This window comes from Staurois parvus, unplaced genomic scaffold (genome assembly GCF_062004578.1).
Source record: "Staurois parvus isolate SC_StPar_1 unplaced genomic scaffold, SC_StPar_1.0 ptg001534l, whole genome shotgun sequence".
NCBI classification, from domain to species: Eukaryota; Metazoa; Chordata; class Amphibia; order Anura; family Ranidae; genus Staurois; species Staurois parvus.
The window spans coordinates 310,001-328,903 of NW_028319330.1; the positions used below are offsets into that span (position 1 = coordinate 310,001).

The 18,903-nt window shown below is 47.9% G+C and overlaps 1 protein-coding gene across 1 annotated transcript in view; it reads left to right on the top strand.

Annotated features, from left to right (window-relative positions):
• The window catches only part of LOC149435340 (NEDD4-binding protein 1-like), a 30,656-nt gene that overhangs the window by 9,608 nt on the left and 2,145 nt on the right, over positions 1-18,903 (top strand). The window contains exon 2 of the mRNA XM_089662756.1: positions 1,903-2,206. Coding sequence (XP_089518882.1) covers positions 1,952-2,206 — 255 coding nt within the window. The 5' untranslated portion in view covers positions 1,903-1,951. The remainder of the gene's footprint in view (positions 1-1,902; positions 2,207-18,903) is intronic.

The window sequence follows — 18,903 nt, forward strand, 5'->3', positions numbered from 1 at the left end:
TGGGGGATATCTGTACCGTCCTGACATTTGGGGGATATCTGTACCGTCCTGACATTTGGGGGATATCTGTACCGTCCTGACATTTGGGGGATATCTGTACCGTCCTGACATTTGGGGGATATCTGTACCGTCCTGACATTTGGGGGATATCTGTACCCTCCTGACATTTGGGGGATATCTGTACCCTCCTGACATTTGGGGGATATCTGTACCCTCCTGACATTTGGGGGATATCTGTACTGTTCTGACATTTGGGGGATATCTGTACTGTCCTGACATTCTTGGACCTCAAGAAATTAGATTGGCTGTCGGTACTTCAGGACTGATCAATATTCAGATCTATACCATAGTTTGTGAACTCTATAACTTTCCTACAAACTAAATAATACATCCTAATTTGGGTTATTTTCACCAAAGACATGTAGCAGAATACATCTCGGCCTAAATTTATGAAGAACAATTATTTATTTGCAAACTTATAACAGAAACAAAGAAAAACGTTTTTTTTTTCAAAATTTTCGGTCTTTTTTTGTTAATTTAGCAAAAAATAAAAACCCCAGCGGTGATTAAATACCACCAAAAGAAAGCTCTAGTTGTGTGAAGAAAATGATAAAATTTTAGTTTGGGTACAATGTTGCATGACCGCGCAATTGTCATTCAAAGCGTGAGAGCGCTGAAACCTGAAAAATGGCCTGGGCAGGAAGGGGTAAAATTACCCGGTATGGAAGAGGTTAAGGAAGTACCCCATAGAACTCCATTCCATAGACCATTCCAGATGTTTTTTTTCAGTTCACCCTAAACTAAAAAGAAGAAAAAGTTTTGTCTGGTGTTGGGCTTATCAGCTAAATATCTGGCAGCTCCTCGGCCCGACTTTCCAGCTCTCTGCTGGTTCCAGGGGCATCCTCCTCCTCACTTACACAGAGACTTCACTGTCCTGGAAGCAGGATCCAGCCCATATCACCCCCACCTTCCCCAATCAGAGATCTGTTTTATCCGCTCCATGCCTCTGCACATCTGTGTCCCCGAATCCTTTTTATTTATTTCAGGTACTTATATAGCGCCGTCAATTTACGTAGCGCTTTACATATATATTGTACATTCACATCAGTCCCTAACCCTCAAGGGGTGTACAATCTAAGGTCCCTAACCCTCAAGGGGTGTACAATCTAAGGTCCCTAACCCTCGGGGTGTACAATCTAAGGTCCCTAACCCTCAAGGGGTGTACAATCTAAGGTCCCTAACCCTCTAGGGGTGTACAATCTAAGGTCCCTAACCCTCAAGGGGCGTACAATCTAAGATCCCTAACCCTCAAGGGGTGTACAATCTAAGGTCCCTAACCCTCAAGGGGCGTACAATCTAAGGTCCCTAACCCTCAAGGGGTGTACAATCTAAGGTCCCTAACCCTCAAGGGGCGTACAATCTAAGGTCCCTAACCCTCAAGGGGCGTACAATCTAAGGTCCCTAACCCTCAAGGGGCGTACAATCTAAGGTCCCTAACCCTCAAGGGGCGTACAATCTAAGGTCCCTAACCCTCAAGGGGCGTACAATCTAAGGTCCCTAACCCTCAAGGGGCGTACAATCTAAGGTCCCTAACCCTCAAGGGGCGTACAATCTAAGGTCCCTAACCCTCAAGGGGCGTACAATCTAAGGTCCCTAACCCTCAAGGGGCGTACAATCTAAGGTCCCTAACCCTCAAGGGGGCGTACAATCTAAGGTCCCTAACTCACATTCATACATACACATACTAGGGACAATGTAGACAGGAGCTAGTTCACCTCCCAGCATGTCTTTGGAATGTGGGAGGAAACCTACGCAGGCACAGGGAGAACATGCAAACTCCAGGCAGGTGGTGCCGTGGTTGGGATTTTTAAACCAATAACGAGACTTTTCTGACTTTCTCAGATCTGCGGCACCCAAGATGAAACGTGTTCCCGGATGAGCAAGGACAGGGATGGCCAGAGTCCCGGGAACAAACAAGGAAGACAGCGACCCCCCCGGAGAGGTGGTGGATGAGTTCACCTTCCCTGGAGATCAACAACAACTGCTGAAGGATAGTCAAGCCCAAGTAAAGATCTTGTTCCCGGTGGTGTTTACAGTATTGCAGTCGTTGGAAACTGTCAACTATGACCGCAGAGCCGAGCAGAAGTTGCCGGGGAGAATATGGGTGCAGCTCAAAGGCAAACAGGAGGCCGTGCACAAAGCCAAGGTAGGGCGGCGAGATAGGGTCACCTCTTCCATGCTGGAACGAATTGTAATTGGTAAAATTCACAATCGATGCGTTTTAGTGGTTTCAGGTTGGATATGTATTTTTATTACGTCATAAACATACATATCATTGTTACATAGTTAGTCTGGCTGAAAAAAGACAAAAGTCCATCCAGTTCAACCATTAGTCCTCATGCACACTTGGCGCTTTTATAGCGGCTGTTTTTGGCGTTTGATATTTTTTTTTCTACAGTCGATATACCACCCAGCATGTTATCCTATGTGTCCGTACACACACAGGCTGTAATTATTTATTTCAGGTACTTATATAGCGCCATCAATGTACGCAGCACTTTACATATATATTGTACATTCACATCAGTCCCTAACCCTCAAGGGGTGTACAATCTAAGGTCCCTAACTCTCAAGGGGTGTACAATCTAAGGTCCCTAACCCTCAAGGGGTGTACAATCTAAGGTCCCTAACCCTCAAGGGGCGTACAATCTAAGGTCCCTAACCCTCAAGGGGTGTACAATCTAAGGTCCATAACCCTCAAGGGGTGTACAATCTAAGGTCCCTAACCCTCAAGGGGTGTACAATCTAAGGTCCCTAACCCTCAAGGGGCGTACAATCTAAGGTCCTTAACCCTCAAGGGGGGTACAATCTAAGGTCCCTAACCCTCAAGGGGCGTGCAATCTAAGGTCCCTAACCCTCAAGGGGGGTACAATCTAAGGTCCCTAACCCTCAAGGGGCGTACAATCTAAGGTCCTTAACCCTCAAGGGGCGTGCAATCTAAGGTCCCTAACCCTCAAGGGGCGTACAATCTAAGGTCCCTAACCCTCAAGGGGCGTACAATCTAAGGTCCCTAACCCTCAAGGGGCGTACAATCTAAGGTCCCTAACCCTCAAGGGGCGTACAATCTAAGGTCCCTAACCCTCAAGGGGCGTACAATCTAAGGTCCCTAACTCACAGTCATACATACACATACTAGGGACAATTTAGACAGGATCCAATTCACCTACCAGCATGTCTTTGGAGTGTAGGAGGAAACCGGAGTACCCGGAGGAAACCCACGCAGGCACAGGGAGAACATGCAAACTCCAGCCAGGTGGTGCCGTGGTTGGGATTCGAACCAACGACCCTAGTACTGCCAGGCGGAAGTGCTAACCATTTATCCACTGTGCTGCCCAAAGTAATCAATGTTTTTTGCCGGTTTTTCCTACAGCCAGTAAACCCCCCAGCATGTTATCCTATGTCTCCGTACACACATAGACTGGAATCAACGTTTTTTGGGTGGGACGTTTTTTGGCAGAAAAAAAACCCCCAAATTAGTGTGTTTCTAGAGGAGTTTTTTAGCTGTAAAAACGCTCTAGCGCGGTAAAACGCCGCAAACCGGCGTTTTTGGACTTTTTTTTGACCAAAAAAAAAATAATCGCCACAAAACAGCACCGCGTTTTAGGTGCCATGGACAATAATAGTTGCATAGTTAGTCTGGCTGAAAAAAGTCCATCCAGTTCAACCATTAAAAAAAAAAAAAGTTATAATCCGACACCCACAGTTGATCCAGAGGAAGGCAAAAAAAATCCAGCAAAGCACGATCCAATTTGCTCCTGTAGGGACTGGTATCAGCGTTTTTTGGTCTTTGATGTTTTTTCCTACAGCCAGTAAACCCCCCCAGCATGTTATCCTATGTCTCCGTACACACACAGACTGGAATCAACGTTTTTTGGGTGGGACGTTTTTTGGCAGAAAAAAAACCCCAAACTAGTGTGTTTCTAGAGGAGTTTTTTTTAGCTGTAAAAACGCTCTAGCGCGGTAAAACGCAGCAAACCGGCGCTTTTGGACTTTTTTTGACCAAAAAAAAAATAATTTTTTGGTCAAAAAAATGCTAAAACCTGGGAAAATGCCACTAAATGCTTCTGCAAAAACACTACAAAAACCTGAATGGGGCTGCGGTCACCATGCGTACATTAGATCATGCATCACATGATCCTCTCTCATGCTTCACCAGCTGCAGTCATGTGACTGACAATACTTTCAATTATATTGCTGGTTTCCCCAAACATTCTTTTATCACCAACATAATCAGTGCCATGTCCGCATGTCTGTGCAATGCACGGCTCCTGCACAGCAGAACACATTACAGCGGGGCTTGACAAATATTCTTTGAATCTAAGAGCCAGATAAAAAAAGTTAGGAGCCAGATTTTTTTTTCTAGCGTAGTGTGGGTTGTCAGCACCTGGGGCAAGGCGACTTTTGGACGACAAGCGATTTGCCGTGCGATAATCGCCACAAAACAGCACCACGTTTTAGGTGCCGTTGACAATAACAGTTACATAGTTAGTCTGGCTGAAGAAAGTCCATCCAGTTCAGCCATTAAAAAAATAAAAAGTTATAATCCGACACCCGCAGTTGAAAAAAAAAAATCCAGCAAAGCACGATCCATATTGCTCCTGCAGGGGAAAACAATTCCTTCCTGATCCCCCAAGAGGCACCTAATGGCACTTGAACCTGCGTTTCGCGATCACAGCGATTCTGCCGCAATCCCGACATGCCCAGGTGTGAATGGAGCCACCTTGGGTCACACATCTGCGATTCTGGATGTGTTTTCCAACATGTAATAATAGTTACATAGTCTGGCTGAAAAAAGACAAAAGTCCATCCAGTTCAACCATTTAAAATAAATAAATAAAATCCTACACCCACAGTGGATCCAGAGGAAGGCAAAAAACCCAGCAAAGCACGATCCAATTTGCTCCTGCAGGGGAAAAAATTCCTTCCTGATCCCCCGAGAGGCAATCGGATATTCCCTGGATCACCTTTCCCTATAAATGTTATATCCAGTTATATTCTGTGTATCTAAGAAGGAATCCAGGACTTTCCTACAGCAATCCACTGAGCTGGCCACAACCAACTCTTCAGGGAGTCTATTCCACATTCTCACAGCTCTTACTGTGAAGAAACCTTTCCGTGTTTGGAGATTACATTTCTTTTCCTCCAGAAGTCCAGGTATCCAACCTGACAACACTAAAACGTACTTACATTATAAGAGAAAACAAAAGAGGGCGCACTCTCCTCCTGCATTACCGCGATGAAAAATGTTTACCAAAAAGTAGGTAACAAATGCTTACTCACAAAAAGACCATAAAACAGGCATGGAGCCAGTTCTTTCAGTCCCAGACAACAAGGGTCCTGTCTCAACAACCGCCCGGCTGGAAAAACTGCTGCGTTTCGGGTGACGCACTCCTTTCCTCAGAGCTAAGACAGCCGGAGGTGCCCATAGGTGCCCATAGATGGGCTATCACCACACCCACTCTGTAAAAGAGGTGACAAGGGCGGAGCCCAACCAGGGACCGCCCAACATCTATGCCCCGCAGCTGTTGGAATGCCTGGACAAAAACTAAGGCTAGATTCACATCTGTGCGGGTGGTGCAGCTGTGGATCCGCATAAAAATCCGTGCAGCCGCACCACCCGCACAGAGGAATGCCGACCCGCGGGCGGGTGCCATTAATTCTAATGGCAGGCCGCGAAAACTGGAAATCGCAACCGTACTGGGAACTGAGGTTCCCGTGCGGGCTGCCGTTTCCAAAGAAGTGCCGGGACTTCTTCCCTTCGTGTCCCGGAGCACGGGAGTCCATTCAAATGATTGGGCTCTCGTGCTCACGCAAAACGCGGAACGCACACGTGAACCGGGGCTAAAACATAAGCAATTACCAGTCTTTACAGTTTTTGTCGAGGCATTCCAACAGCTGCGGGGCATAGATGATGGGCGGCGGCTTTAGTTTGAAGGCGCCACAAGGTTAAAGCGTTTTTTTTTTTTTTTTTTTTTTTTTCCACCCTTTTTGTCATGTTTACCATTATTATCAAAAGTGAAAGTAAAAGAAAACCTCACATTTTGGGTTGTCCCCAGAAAAGTAATAGAGGGGGAAATTTTCCAATGGGGACACTAGTTCTGGTGAACTTGGGGGTCAGTAGAACTATGGGCAAAACTTTTTTTTTTTTCACAACACCTGTCAGATTTTTAGCACCATCTGTGTCATTGTGGAGATTTCCCTTCACTTCCTGTCCCAGAGCCAAAACAGAAAGTGAGACTAAATCCCTGCAAATTAAGGGAAATCCTTAGAGACCCCCAAGTCTCGCCTTGACTATTGTAACTCCCTCCTCATTGGCCGACCTCATCGCAGGCTATCCCCTCTTCAGTCTATCATGAATGCTGCTGCCAGACTCATCCACCTTACTAACCATTCTGTATCAGTCATTCCCCTCTGCCAATCCCTCCACTGGCCTCCACTCCGTGTCCTCCACCCCTCTCTGCCAATGCCTCCACTGACCTCCATTCAGTGTCCTCCACCCCTCTCTGCCAATCCCTCCACTGACCTCCACTCAGTGTCCTCCACCCCTCTCTGCCAATCCCTCCACTGACCTCCACTCCGTGTCCTCCACCCCTCTCTGCCAATCCCTCCACTGACCTCCACTCCGTGTCCTCCACCCCTCTCTGCCAATCCCTCCACTGACCTCCACTCCGTGTCCTCCACCCCTCTCTGCCAATCCCTCCACTGGCCTCCACTCCGTGTCCTCCACCCCTCTCTGCCAATCCCTCCACTGGCCTCCACTCCGTGTCCTCCACCCCTCTCTGCCAATGCCTCCACTGACCTCCATTCAGTGTCCTCCACCCCTCTCTGCCAATCCCTCCACTGACCTCCACTCCGTGTCCTCCACCCCTCTCTGCCAATCCCTCCACTGACCTCCATTCAGTGTCTTCCACCCCTCTCTGCCAATCCTTCCACTGGCCTCCATTCAGTGTCCTCCACCCCTCTCTGCCAATCCCTCCTCTGGCCTCCATTCAGTGTCCTCCACCCCTCTCTGCCAATCCCTTCACTGGCTTATTATTGCCCAACGGATAAAATTCAAAACACTAACAATAACGTATAAAGCCATTTATAACTCCGCCCCAAATTACATCACCGATTTTGTCTCCAAATACCACCCAAACCTCCTCTCCTCGCACAACCACCTACTCTCTAGCTCCCTTGTCTCCTCCTCCCATGCTCATCTCCAGGACTTCTCCAGAACTTCCCCCATCCTCTGGAACTCTCTACCCCAATTTATCAGACTATCGCCTACTCTGCTCACTTTTAGGCGATCTCTGAAAACTTCTCTTCAGGGAAGCCTATCCTGCCCTCAGCTAATAATGGAATCTTCTACTCTTCCAACCAGTCCATCCCCCACAGTTATTACCTTTTGTACCACTAGCCCCTCCCTCCTAGATTGTAAGCTCCCAGGATCAGGGCCCTCCTATCCCTCTTGTATTGAACTGTATTGTTGCTGTATTGTCTCCCGTTATATTGTAAAGCGCTGAGCAAACTGTTGGTGCCATAAATCCTGTATAATAATAATAATATATAAATCCTGTATAATAATAATAATATATAAATCCTGTATAATAATAAGTCACCAGAACTGGTGTCCCCATTGGAAGATTTCCCCTCTATTATTTTCTGGGGAAAACCCAAAATTTGAGATTTTCTTTTACTTTCACTTTCAATGCTAACGGTAAACAGAACGAATAGAGAGGGGGGAATCGGACAGCAATAAAAACTGACGGGGGTTCTGATCCCTCTCCGCTCCATCCAAAATTAAAAAAAAAAAAAAAAAAAGTCTTGCCTATAGTTGTACTTTAAAGTGATTAAAAACCCAAAATATTTTTATTATTATTAAACTGGCCCAAAATAGTAAAAAAAAATTAAATTCAGCTGTATATTTCTTGCTACTACCATAATCTACCACCAAAGAACAACCCAAAATAAATTCCTCTGCTCCTGATGATCGCAGCGATACCACAGATGTGTATATTTTTTATTGTTTGTACCCGTAGTATAGCCCAAAAATGATGTTGCGCGGTTTGTTTTTTTATCCTACCTAAAAAAAACACTGATAATTTAAAAAAAAAAAAAAACTCGTCTGACATTTACTGACCCTGACCTTTGACCCTTACTTGTACCTTGTACCTTTTTTCTTTTCTATTTTTTTTTTTTTTTTTAATTACTATTATTTTATTTTATTTTTTTTACACAGGCTTTTGCTTGTTTACATCTCTCTGCATTTGAGAGAGATACTATGCACAGTTGACTGATCACAGTGATAGCCAATCAGAGGATATCACAGCTATCAGGTGACTCGGGACCGGGTGTCCCGGGTTCTTATCATTCGCAGGGGATGCAGGCATCCTGGTGACAGCCTGGAATTGCACAGAGTGGCCCCGATCCTCCTCTTCTCAGGTACCCCACAGGCACTCCTGGCTCCACGATAGAAGGACACTTTTCATTGTGGTACGTCTGCAGTCCCGATCCCGAGCTGTGCTGCCTGTATCCATAGACACAGGCAGCGCGTCTTGCCCCCCCCACTCCCTACTCACAGGATTGGACTGCCAATGGCTTCTGCTGCCTTAGTAACGCCTGTGAGACCGGGAAATGAGAGGAGAGAGCGGCTGCAGGCAGGCACAGTGCTGGACTGACTGAGGGTTTAGGTAAGTATAAGGGATGGGGGGTATGATGCTTTAAATGCAAGTAATGCATTGCGGGGGGGGCAAACTGGCTGCCCTCCAGCTGTTGCAAAACTTGTTGAGAAATAGGTTTGGTAATGGGGACTACGTTCTTCGGGATCGTAGGGAGCTGCTTTTTGTTTGATGAGGACCGGGTTAGGGCTGATTTTTTGGCTTCCGGCTCCAATCTTCTCTTCATTATCTGATCTCTGCAAACCACAAACAATTCAATAGAACTAAAAAGAATCTGAGGAAGAAGGCAACTCCGTGCTAAAAGAAAAATAGCCGTCTAAGGGTACAGAGGAGCAACCCCACAAGCATAGGGAGGAAATCTTCCAATGGGGACACCCATTCAGGTGACATTCAACAGGGAATTTCCCTTCACTTCCTGTTGGGTTTCTGGCACAGGAAGTGAACAAAAATCTCCCAAAAAGGACAGAAAAAAAAAGAACCTGTCACCACAATGCACTGTCTGAATAATCTATATCAGGCGTGTCAAACTGGTGGCCCTCCAGCTGTTGTAAAACTACAAGTCCCATCATGCCTCTGCCTTTGGGAGTCGTGCTTGTAACTGTCAATCTTTCAATGCCTCATGGGACTTGTAGTTGGCAACAACTGGAGGGCCGCCAGTGTGACACCCGTGCATTTCAGGTACTTGTATAGCGCCGTCAATGTACGCAGTGCTTTACATATATATTGTACGTTCACATCAGTCCCTAACCCTCAAGGGGTGTACAATCTAAGGTCCCTAACTCACATTCATACATACACATACTAGGGACAATACAGACAGGATCCAATTCACCTACCAGCATGTCTTTGGAGTGTGGGAGGAAACTGGAGTACCTGGAGGAAACCCACGCAGGCACAGAGAGAGCATGCAAACTCCATGCAGGTGGTGCCACTTTACATATAGTACATTCCCATCAGTCCCTAACCCTCAAGGGGCGTACAATCTAAGGTCCCTAACCCTCAAGGGGCGTACAATCTAAGGTCCCTAACCCTCAAGGGGCGTACAATCTAAGGTCCCTAACCCTCAAGGGGCGTACAATCTAAGGTCCCTAACCCTCAAGGGGCGTACAATCTAAGGTCCCTAACCCTCAAGGGGCGTACAATCTAAGGTCCCTGACCCTCAAGGGGTGTACAATCTAAGGTCTCTAACCCTCAAGGGGTGTACAATCTAAGGTCCTTAACCCTCAGGGGGTGTACAATCTAAGGTCCCTAACCCTCAAGAGGCGTACAATCTAAGGTCCCTAACCCTCAAGGGGTGTACAATCTAAGGTCCCTAACCCTCAAGGGGTGTACAATCTAAGGTCCCTAACCCTCAAGGGGTGTACAATCTAAGGTCCCTAACCCTCAAGGGGCGTACAATCTAAGGTCCCTAACCCTCAAGGGGCGTACAATCTAAGGTCCCTAACCCTCAAGGGGCGTACAATCTAAGGTCCCTAACCCTCAAGGGGTGTACAATCTAAGGTCCCTAACCCACATTCATACATACACATACTAGGGCCAATATAGACAGGAGCCAATTCACCTCCCAGCATGTCTTTGGAGTACCTGGGGGAAACCCACGCAGGCACAGAGAGAGCATGCAAACTCCAGGCAGGTGGTGCCGTGGTTGGGATTCGAACCAATGACCGGAGTACTGCCAGGTGGAAGTGCTAACCACTTAGCCACTTTGCTGCCCTGGCATTCCATCCTTCTAGGTCCGTCTCATCGGTTTCTATTTACAGCGACTGCTTTTCAGTTCTCCAGTGTGACGGCAGCAGGAGTGTCTCAGCTGCTTATCTCCCACATTCCCCACCAGATCATCCAGCGCTGGCCTGTTCACTCTTTGCTCAGCTATTGTAGCTCGTCAACGGCTGACTGCTCTGGGAGGAATTGGGAGATGCTGAACCTGTGTGACAAGGCTGGCTGTGACATCGTTGTCCTCAGACGGGTCTCTTTGTCACCTTCTGTTGTTTCGCAGATGTCAGAAGCACGCCTTTTTTTTTTTTTTTGTCTTTTTTTTTATCATAGGCCATATAACGTACAAACAACATTTGTCACCTTTTATATTTAGTGGCGATTCTGTTTTTCAATGTCTACGTCTATTAAATGTTAATGTGTTTGCAGGAATCCATGTGACTGATTTGCAATAAATCGGTTACTTTTAGGGCGTGTTCACACCGCAGAGCATGCGTAAATGTGCTGCTAATGCACATGCGTTTGTGCGACATTTACGCGCATTGAAGCTCTGCAGCAGTCCATTGCTAATATGCATTGCAGTGGTTTGTTTTTTTGTATTTTTAATGGGACTGGACCACTAACTGCTAGAATTTTCTTGTCTTGCACGATATAATCCACTGCCTTTGATATCTTATACTGAAGAGTTCTACGGCTCGGTTCACATCTGTGCGGGTGGTGCCCCACAAAATCCGTTCAGCCGCACACCCCCCGCACAGAGGAATGCGGACCCGCGGGTGGGTGCCACTAGTTCTAATGGCAGGCTGCCCGCGCTGGAAATCGCAACCGTACTGGGAACCGAGGGACTTCTTTCCCTGCGTGTCTCGGGGCACGGGAGTCCATTCAAATGAGTGGGCTCTCATGCCCATGCAAAATATGGACAGCAGGAATGCGGATATGTGAACCGGGGTAAAAGTGATTAGTAAAGGTAACTTTTTTTTTTTTAATAACAAACAACATGATATTCTTACCTGCTCTGTGCAGTGGTTTTGCACAGAGCAACCCTGATCCTCCTTTTCTGGTCCCCCATTAGAGCTCCTGGCTTCTCCTCCCTGCTGGAGCTCCTGGCTCCTCCCCCCTGCTGAGTGCCCCTATAACAAGCTGCTTGCTGTGGGGACACTCATGCAGGCCTGTTCCTGAGTCGCGGTCTCTGTCCATTGACACACAGATCGTGGCTTGGCTCCACCCCTGCTCCCTCCTCACTGGCTGTGATTGACAGCAGCAGGAACCAATGTAATTGTTTTGTTTTTTTGTTTTTTTTTTTTTTAAATAACAAACATGATATTCTTACCTGCTCTGTGTAATGGTTTTGCACAGAGCAGCCCCGATCCTCCTTTTCTGAGTCCCCTGTCAGAGCTCCTGGCTCCTCCCCCCTGCTGAGTTCCCCCATAACAAGCTGCTTGCTGTGGGGCCACTCATGCAGGCCTGTTCCTGAGTCGCGGTCTGTGTCCATTGACACACACACTGTGGCTTGACCCCACCCCTGCTCCCTCCTCACTGGCTGTGATTGACAGCAGCGGGAGCTAATGTAATTTTTTTTTTAAATAACAAACATGATATTCTTACCTGCTCTTTTCAGTGGTTTTGCACAGAGTAGCCCCAATCCTCCTTTTCTGTGTCCCCCGCTGGAGCTTCTGGCTCCCTGGCTTGCTGAGTGCCCCTATAACAAGCTGCTTGCTGTGGGGACACTCATGCAGGTCTGTTCCTGAGTCACGGTCTGTCCATTGACACACAGCGTGGCTTGGCCCCACCCCTGCTCCCTCCTCACTGGCTGTGATTGACAGCAGCAGGAACCAATGTAATTGTGTTTTTTTTTTTTTTTTTTTTAAATAACAAACAACATGATATTCTTACCTGCTCTGTGTAATGGTTTTGCACAGAGCAGCCTCAATCGTCCTTTTCTGGGTCTCCTGCCGGAGCTTCTGGCTCCTCCCCCCTTCTGAGTGCCCCCATAACAAGCTGCTTGCTGTGGGGACACTCATGCAGGCCTGTTCCTGAGTCACAGTCTGTCCATTGACACACACAGTGTGGCTTGGCCCCACCCCTATTCCCTCCTCACTGGCTGTGATTGACAGCAGCGGGAGCTAATGTAATTTTTTTTTTAAATAACAAACATGATATTCTTACCTGCTCTTTTCAGTGGTTTTGCACAGAGTAGCCCCAATCCTCCTTTTCTGTGTCCCCCGCTGGAGCTTCTGGCTCCTCGGCTTGCTGAGTGCCCCTATAACAAGCTGCTTGCTGTGGGGACACTCATGCAGGTCTGTTCCTGAGTCACGGTCTGTCCATTCACACAGCGTGGCTTGGCCCCACCCCTGCTCCCTCCTCACTGGCTGTGATTGACAGCAGCAGGAACCATTGTAATTTTTTTTTTTATTAAATAACAAACAACATGATATTCTTACCTGCTCTGTGTAATGGTTTTGCACAGAGCAGCCTCAATCGTCCTTTTTTGGGTCTCCTGCTGGAGCTCCTGGCTCCTCCCCCCTTCTGAGTGTCCCCATAACAAGCTGCTTGCTGTGGGGACACTCATGCAGGTCTGTTCCTGAGTCGCGGTCTGTGTCCATTGACACACAGAGCGTGGCTTGGCTCCACCCCTGCTCCCTCCTCACTGGCTGTGATTGACAGCAGCGGGAGCCAATGTAATTTTTTTTTAAATAACAAGCAACATGATATTCTTACCTGCTCTGTGTAATGGTTTTGCACAGAGCAGCCCCGATCCTGCTTTTCTGAGTCCCCTGCCGGAGCTTCTGGCTCCTTCCCCCTGCTGAGTGCCCCCATAACAAGCTGCTTGCTGTGGGGACACTCATGCAGGCCTGTTCCTGAGTTGCAGTCTGTATCCATTGACACACAGAGCGTGGCTTGGCCCCACCCCTGCTCCCTCCTCACTGGCTGTGATTGACAGCAGCGGGAACCAATAGCTTTTGTATTCTGACAGCCAGAGCCAGCAGCTGTCAGAATACTCGAACAGCAGTTGCAGCTGGCTGGCTGTAGTCATGGTTCAGCCAACAATTTTCCAACAGGCTCCTTCAACGAAAGTTGGCTAAACAATCAACCTTTGTAGACTAGAGCGGTGTCGGCAGGACCATTTTGTGGCAGCAGGAATTGGCTGAAATTCGAGCCGGGTATAGACAGCTTAAAGTGATTGTAAAGAGACAAATGTTTTGTTTTTAAAATAATAACCATGTTATACTTACCTGCTCTGCGTAATGGTTTTGCAGCCCCGATCCTCCTCTCAGGTCCCCCGCTGGCACTCCTGGCTTCTCCCCCTTGTTGAGTGCCCCCATAGCAAGCAACGTTTGCTATGGGGACACTCGTGGGCTTGTTCCCGAGCCACGCTCTGTGTCTGTAGACACACAGAGTGTAGCTTGGCCCCACCCCTGCTCCTCCCTCACTGGCTGCATTGGCTCCCTTGGCTCTCTCTGCTGCGTCTGAGCCAATGAGGAGAGAGAGAGTTGCGATGTTGCTTTTGAGTACAGTGCTGGATGAGGATTGTAAGTATAAGGAGGGGGGATGGGATGCACGCAGAACAATTCTTACCTTTATGCTTAGAGTGCCTCCTTTCACATTTGAAGCCTCCTTCAAGTCAGAGCCCCCCCTTCACATCAGAGTCCCCCTTTCCCATCAAAAGCCCCCTATCACATCAGAAGCCCCTTCCCTTTCCCTCAGAGCCCCCTTATCACATTAGAACCCTCTTTCTTTCAGAGCCCCTTTATCATATCAGAACCCCCCTACCTTTCCCTCAGAGCCCCCTTATTACATCAGAACCCCCTCCTTTCCCTCAGAACCCCCTTATAACATCAGAACCCCCTCCTTTCCCTCAGAACCCCCTTATAACATCAGAACCCCCTCCTTTCCCTCAGAACCTCCCTTTCTTTCCCTCTGAGCCTCCTTATCACATGAGAACCCCCTCCTTTCCCTCAGAACCCCCTTATAACATCAGAACCCCCTCCTTTCCCTCAGAACCCCCTTATAACATTAGAACCCCCTCCTTTCCCTCAGAACCCCCTTTTCACATCAGAACCCCCTCCTTTCCCTCAGAACCCCCTTATAACATCAGAACCCCCTCCTTTCCCTCAGAACCCCCTTTTCACATCAGAGCCCCCTCCTTTCCCTCAGAACCCCCTTATAACATCAGAACCCCCTTATAACATCAGAACCCCCTCCTTTCCCTCAGAACCCCCTTTTCACATCAGAACCCCCTCCTTTCCCTCAGAACCCCCTTATAACATCAGAACCCCCTACTTTCCCTCAGAGCCCCCTTTTCACATCAGAGCCCCCTCCTTTCCCTCAGAACCCCCTTATAACATCAGAACCCCCTCCTTTCCCTCAGAACCCCCTTATAACATCAGAACCCCCTCCTTTCCCTCAGAACCCCCTTATAACATCAGAACCCCCTCCTTTCCCTCAGAACCCCCTTATAACATCAGAACCCCCTCCTTTCCATCAGAACCCCCCTTTCTTTCCCTCAGAGCCCTCTTATCACATCAGAACCCTTTTCCCTTCCCTCAAAGCCCCCTTATCACATCAGAACCCCCCCTTCTTTCCCTCAGAGTCCCCTTATCACATCAGAACCCCCCCTTCTTTCCCTCAGAGCCCCCGATCACATCAGAACCCCCCTTCTTTCCCTCAGAGCCCCCTTATCACATCAGAACCCCCTCCTTTCCCTCAGAGCCCCCGATCACATCAGAACCCCCTTCTTTCCCTCAGAGCCCCCTTATCACATCAGAACCCCCTCCTTTCCCTCAGAGCCCCCTTATCACATCAGAACCCCCCCTTCTTTCCCTCAGAACCCCCTTATAACATCAGAACCCCCTACTTTCCCTCAGAACCCCCTTTTCACATCAGAACCCCCTCCTTTCCCTCAGAACCCCCTTATAACATCAGAACCCCCTCCTTTCCCTCAGAACCCCCTTATAACATCAGAACCCCCCTCCTTTCCCTCAGAACCCCCTTATAACATCAGAACCCCCTCCTTTCCCTCAGAACCCCCTTATAACATCAGAACCCCCTCCTTTCCATCAGAACCCCCCTTTCTTTCCCTCAGAGCCCCCTTATCACATCAGAACCCTTTTCCCTTCCCTCAAAGCCCCCTTATCACATCAGAACCCCCCCTTCTTTCCCTCAGAGCCCCCTTATCACATCAGAACCCCCCCTTCTTTCCCTCAGAGCCCCCGATCACATCAGAACCCCCCCTTCTTTCCCTCAGAGCCCCCGATCACATCAGAACCCCCTCCTTTCCCTCAGAGCCCCCTTATCACTTCTGAACCCCCTTCCTTTCCCTCAGAGCCCCCTTATCACATCTGAACCCCCTTCCTTTCCCTCAGAGCCCCCTTATCACATCAGAACCCCCCCTTCTTTCCCTCAGAGCCCCCGATCACATCAGAACCCCCTTCTTTCCCTCAGAGCCCCCTTATCACATCAAAACCCCCTCCTTTCCCTCAGAGCCCCCTTATCACATCAGAACCCCCCCTTCTTTCCCTCAGAACCCCCTTATAACATCAGAACCCCCTACTTTCCCTCAGAACCCCCTTTTCACATCAGAACCCCCTCCTTTCCCTCAGAACCCCCTTATAACATCAGAACCCCCTCCTTTCCCTCAGAACCCCCTTATAACATCAGAACCCCCCTCCTTTCCCTCAGAACCCCCTTATAACATCAGAACCCCCTCCTTTCCCTCAGAACCCCCTTATAACATCAGAACCCCCTCCTTTCCATCAGAACCCCCTTATAACATCAGAACCCCCTCCTTTCCATCAGAACCCCCCTTTCTTTCCCTCAGAGCCCCCTTATCACATCAGAACCCTTTTCCCTTCCCTCAAAGCCCCCTTATCACATCAGAACCCCCCCTTCTTTCCCTCAGAGCCCCCGATCACATCAGAACCCCCCCTTCTTTCCCTCAGAGCCCCCGATCACATCAGAACCCCCCTTCTTTCCCTCAGAGCCCCCTTATCACTTCTGAACCCCCCTTCCTTTCCCTCAGAGCCCCCTTATCACATCAGAACCCCCTCCTTTCCCTCAGAGCCCCCTTATCACATCTGAACCCCCCTTCCTTTCCCTCAGAGCCCCCTTATCACATCAGAACCCCCCCTTCTTTCCCTCAGAGCCCCCGATCACATCAGAACCCCCCTTCTTTCCCTCAGAGCCCCCTTATCACATCTGAACCCCCCTTCCTTTCCCTCAGAGTCCCCTTATCACATCAGAACCCCCCCTTCTTTCCCTCAGAGCCCCCGATCACATCAGAACCCCCCCTTCTTTCCCTCAGAGCCCCCGATCACATCAGAACCCCCCTTCTTTCCCTCAGAGCCCTCTTATCACATCAGAACCCCCTCCTTTCCCTCAGAGCCCCCTTATCACATCTGAACCCCCCTTCCTTTCCCTCAGAGCCCTCTTATCACATCAGAAGCCCCCCATTATATCAGAGTTAATGTGGTCCGGGTAAACCTTTTTAGTGGGCTGGATGTGGCCCGCGGGCCGTAGTTTGGAGACCCCTGCTCTAAATGACGTATCTGCGCCCAGCTTGGCGTTGCTCGGAATTGAGGATCTGACTTCTTTTTGGTTGACACATATAAAGTCCTATGATGTTCCTTCTTTTTTTTTTTCTGTGATCAATATTTATTCCGTACACCCCAGTATCCTTCAGCATCCTCGCCGTGGGGTTTAAACACCATACGCTGGTATTAGTGGCCGTATTTTGATTTTGTACACAGCCGCGTGGATGGTCTCTGTGGATTTGCTGATGTCAGAAGATGTGTGACAAGGCGCGGTGTTTTGGAAAGCCCTGACCGCACACAATGAGGAAGTCTATTATAGCCGAGTCATTGATATACAGGAAGTCTTTGTGCTCTTGTGGCGGGACAAAGGGAAGTATGTGCAAATAGGTTGCTACAATTGGGAAAATCCACCGGGCACCTCCTGCATTGTGTGAGAATTTTACTTTTGTATCAATGACACATCCCATGACTGTAGTGAATGGCCTTTTATTGAACATGTATGCAAACTCTAACAATGAACTTCTCTTCTTTTGTTCCATTTTGGTCTTTTAAAACCCAATTCTAGGTGTCAAAGCCTTACCAGGGTTAAAGCAGTCCTGATACCCACTGCCATGCAGGGTTTCTCCTACGTCCTGAAAATCTGCTCATTAAATGCTGTTCCCGCCATACTTCAGGACAGCCGGGATGGAAGTGCTGCAGGTTCTCATAGACCACAATGCTGCGGTGGTGGTTCTGCCGCTTCTCCTCCTGGCCATTCACAAAACACACAGACCCAGGCCTTACTTGTGAGTGGCCAGGTAGAGACGGGTGCGGAGACATGGCAGCTAAGGCTCATGTACACGGGACGTTTGGAAAACACTTCTTCTTAATGATGGAAACTGACTGCTGGAAAATGTAGGTTAAAAAAGTCTGTTTAGCCGCGTTTGCATACCGCGTTTAGAAGCGTTTGTTTTAGGAAGCATTTTTTAACCACTTCCCATCCGGCCCATGTATTTAAACGGCCAGACGGTGGCAGGGCAGGGTCGGGTGGCCGTTTATAAACGCCCTCCCTGATCCCTGCTTGTGCGCGCTCCCTGGTGCCCGTTGTGTCCTCCGGACACAGTGGAACACCGATTGTCGTATGGGACCTCTGTGCGAGGTCCCAATCATGTGATCACTGATTGGCCAATCAGTGATCACATGAAGAGTAGTAAGCAAGATGTCTCTTCTGACATCTGTGCTTACTACGTGTGAAATCTGTGAATGGTCACAGAGATCACATGGTACAGGACTATTCACAACAGTCTTGTACCATTTGACAAGCTGTGACCAATCACAGCTCACACAGTATTTCTCAATGGCCGCAAGAATGCAGCCAAAGAGAAGGAGAAATGATTGCTTTTACAGCCTCTATGGGTGTATAAGCAATCCGTGTAAAAAAAAAAAAAAATAAATAAATAATATAAATATTAAATATTAATATTTAATTAATATTTAATTAATTAATATTAATTAATATAAAATAAATATTTTTGGTTATAAACTAATGTGGGTTATTTTTTTTTTTTTTTTTTTGTACTAAAAAGATAACTAAATAAATTTTGTCCAAGATTTATGAAGAAAGATTGTTTATTTGCACAATTTTATAAGAAAAACGCTTTTTTTCAACATTTTTGGACTTTTTCATTTTATATAGCAAAAAAAAATAAAAATCCCAGTGGTGAATAAATACCACCAAAATAAAGTTTTATCTGTCTGAATAAAATGCTAAAAAACTCATATAGGTACAGTGTTGCACAATTGTCATTCAAAGTGTGATAGCGCTGAAAGCTGAAAATTGACCTGGACAGGAAGGGGGTGAAAGTGTCCGGACTGGAAGGGGGGGAAAGTGTCCGGACTGGAAGAGGGGGAAAGTGTCCGGACTGGAAGGGGGTGAAAATGTCCGGACTGGAAGGGGGTGA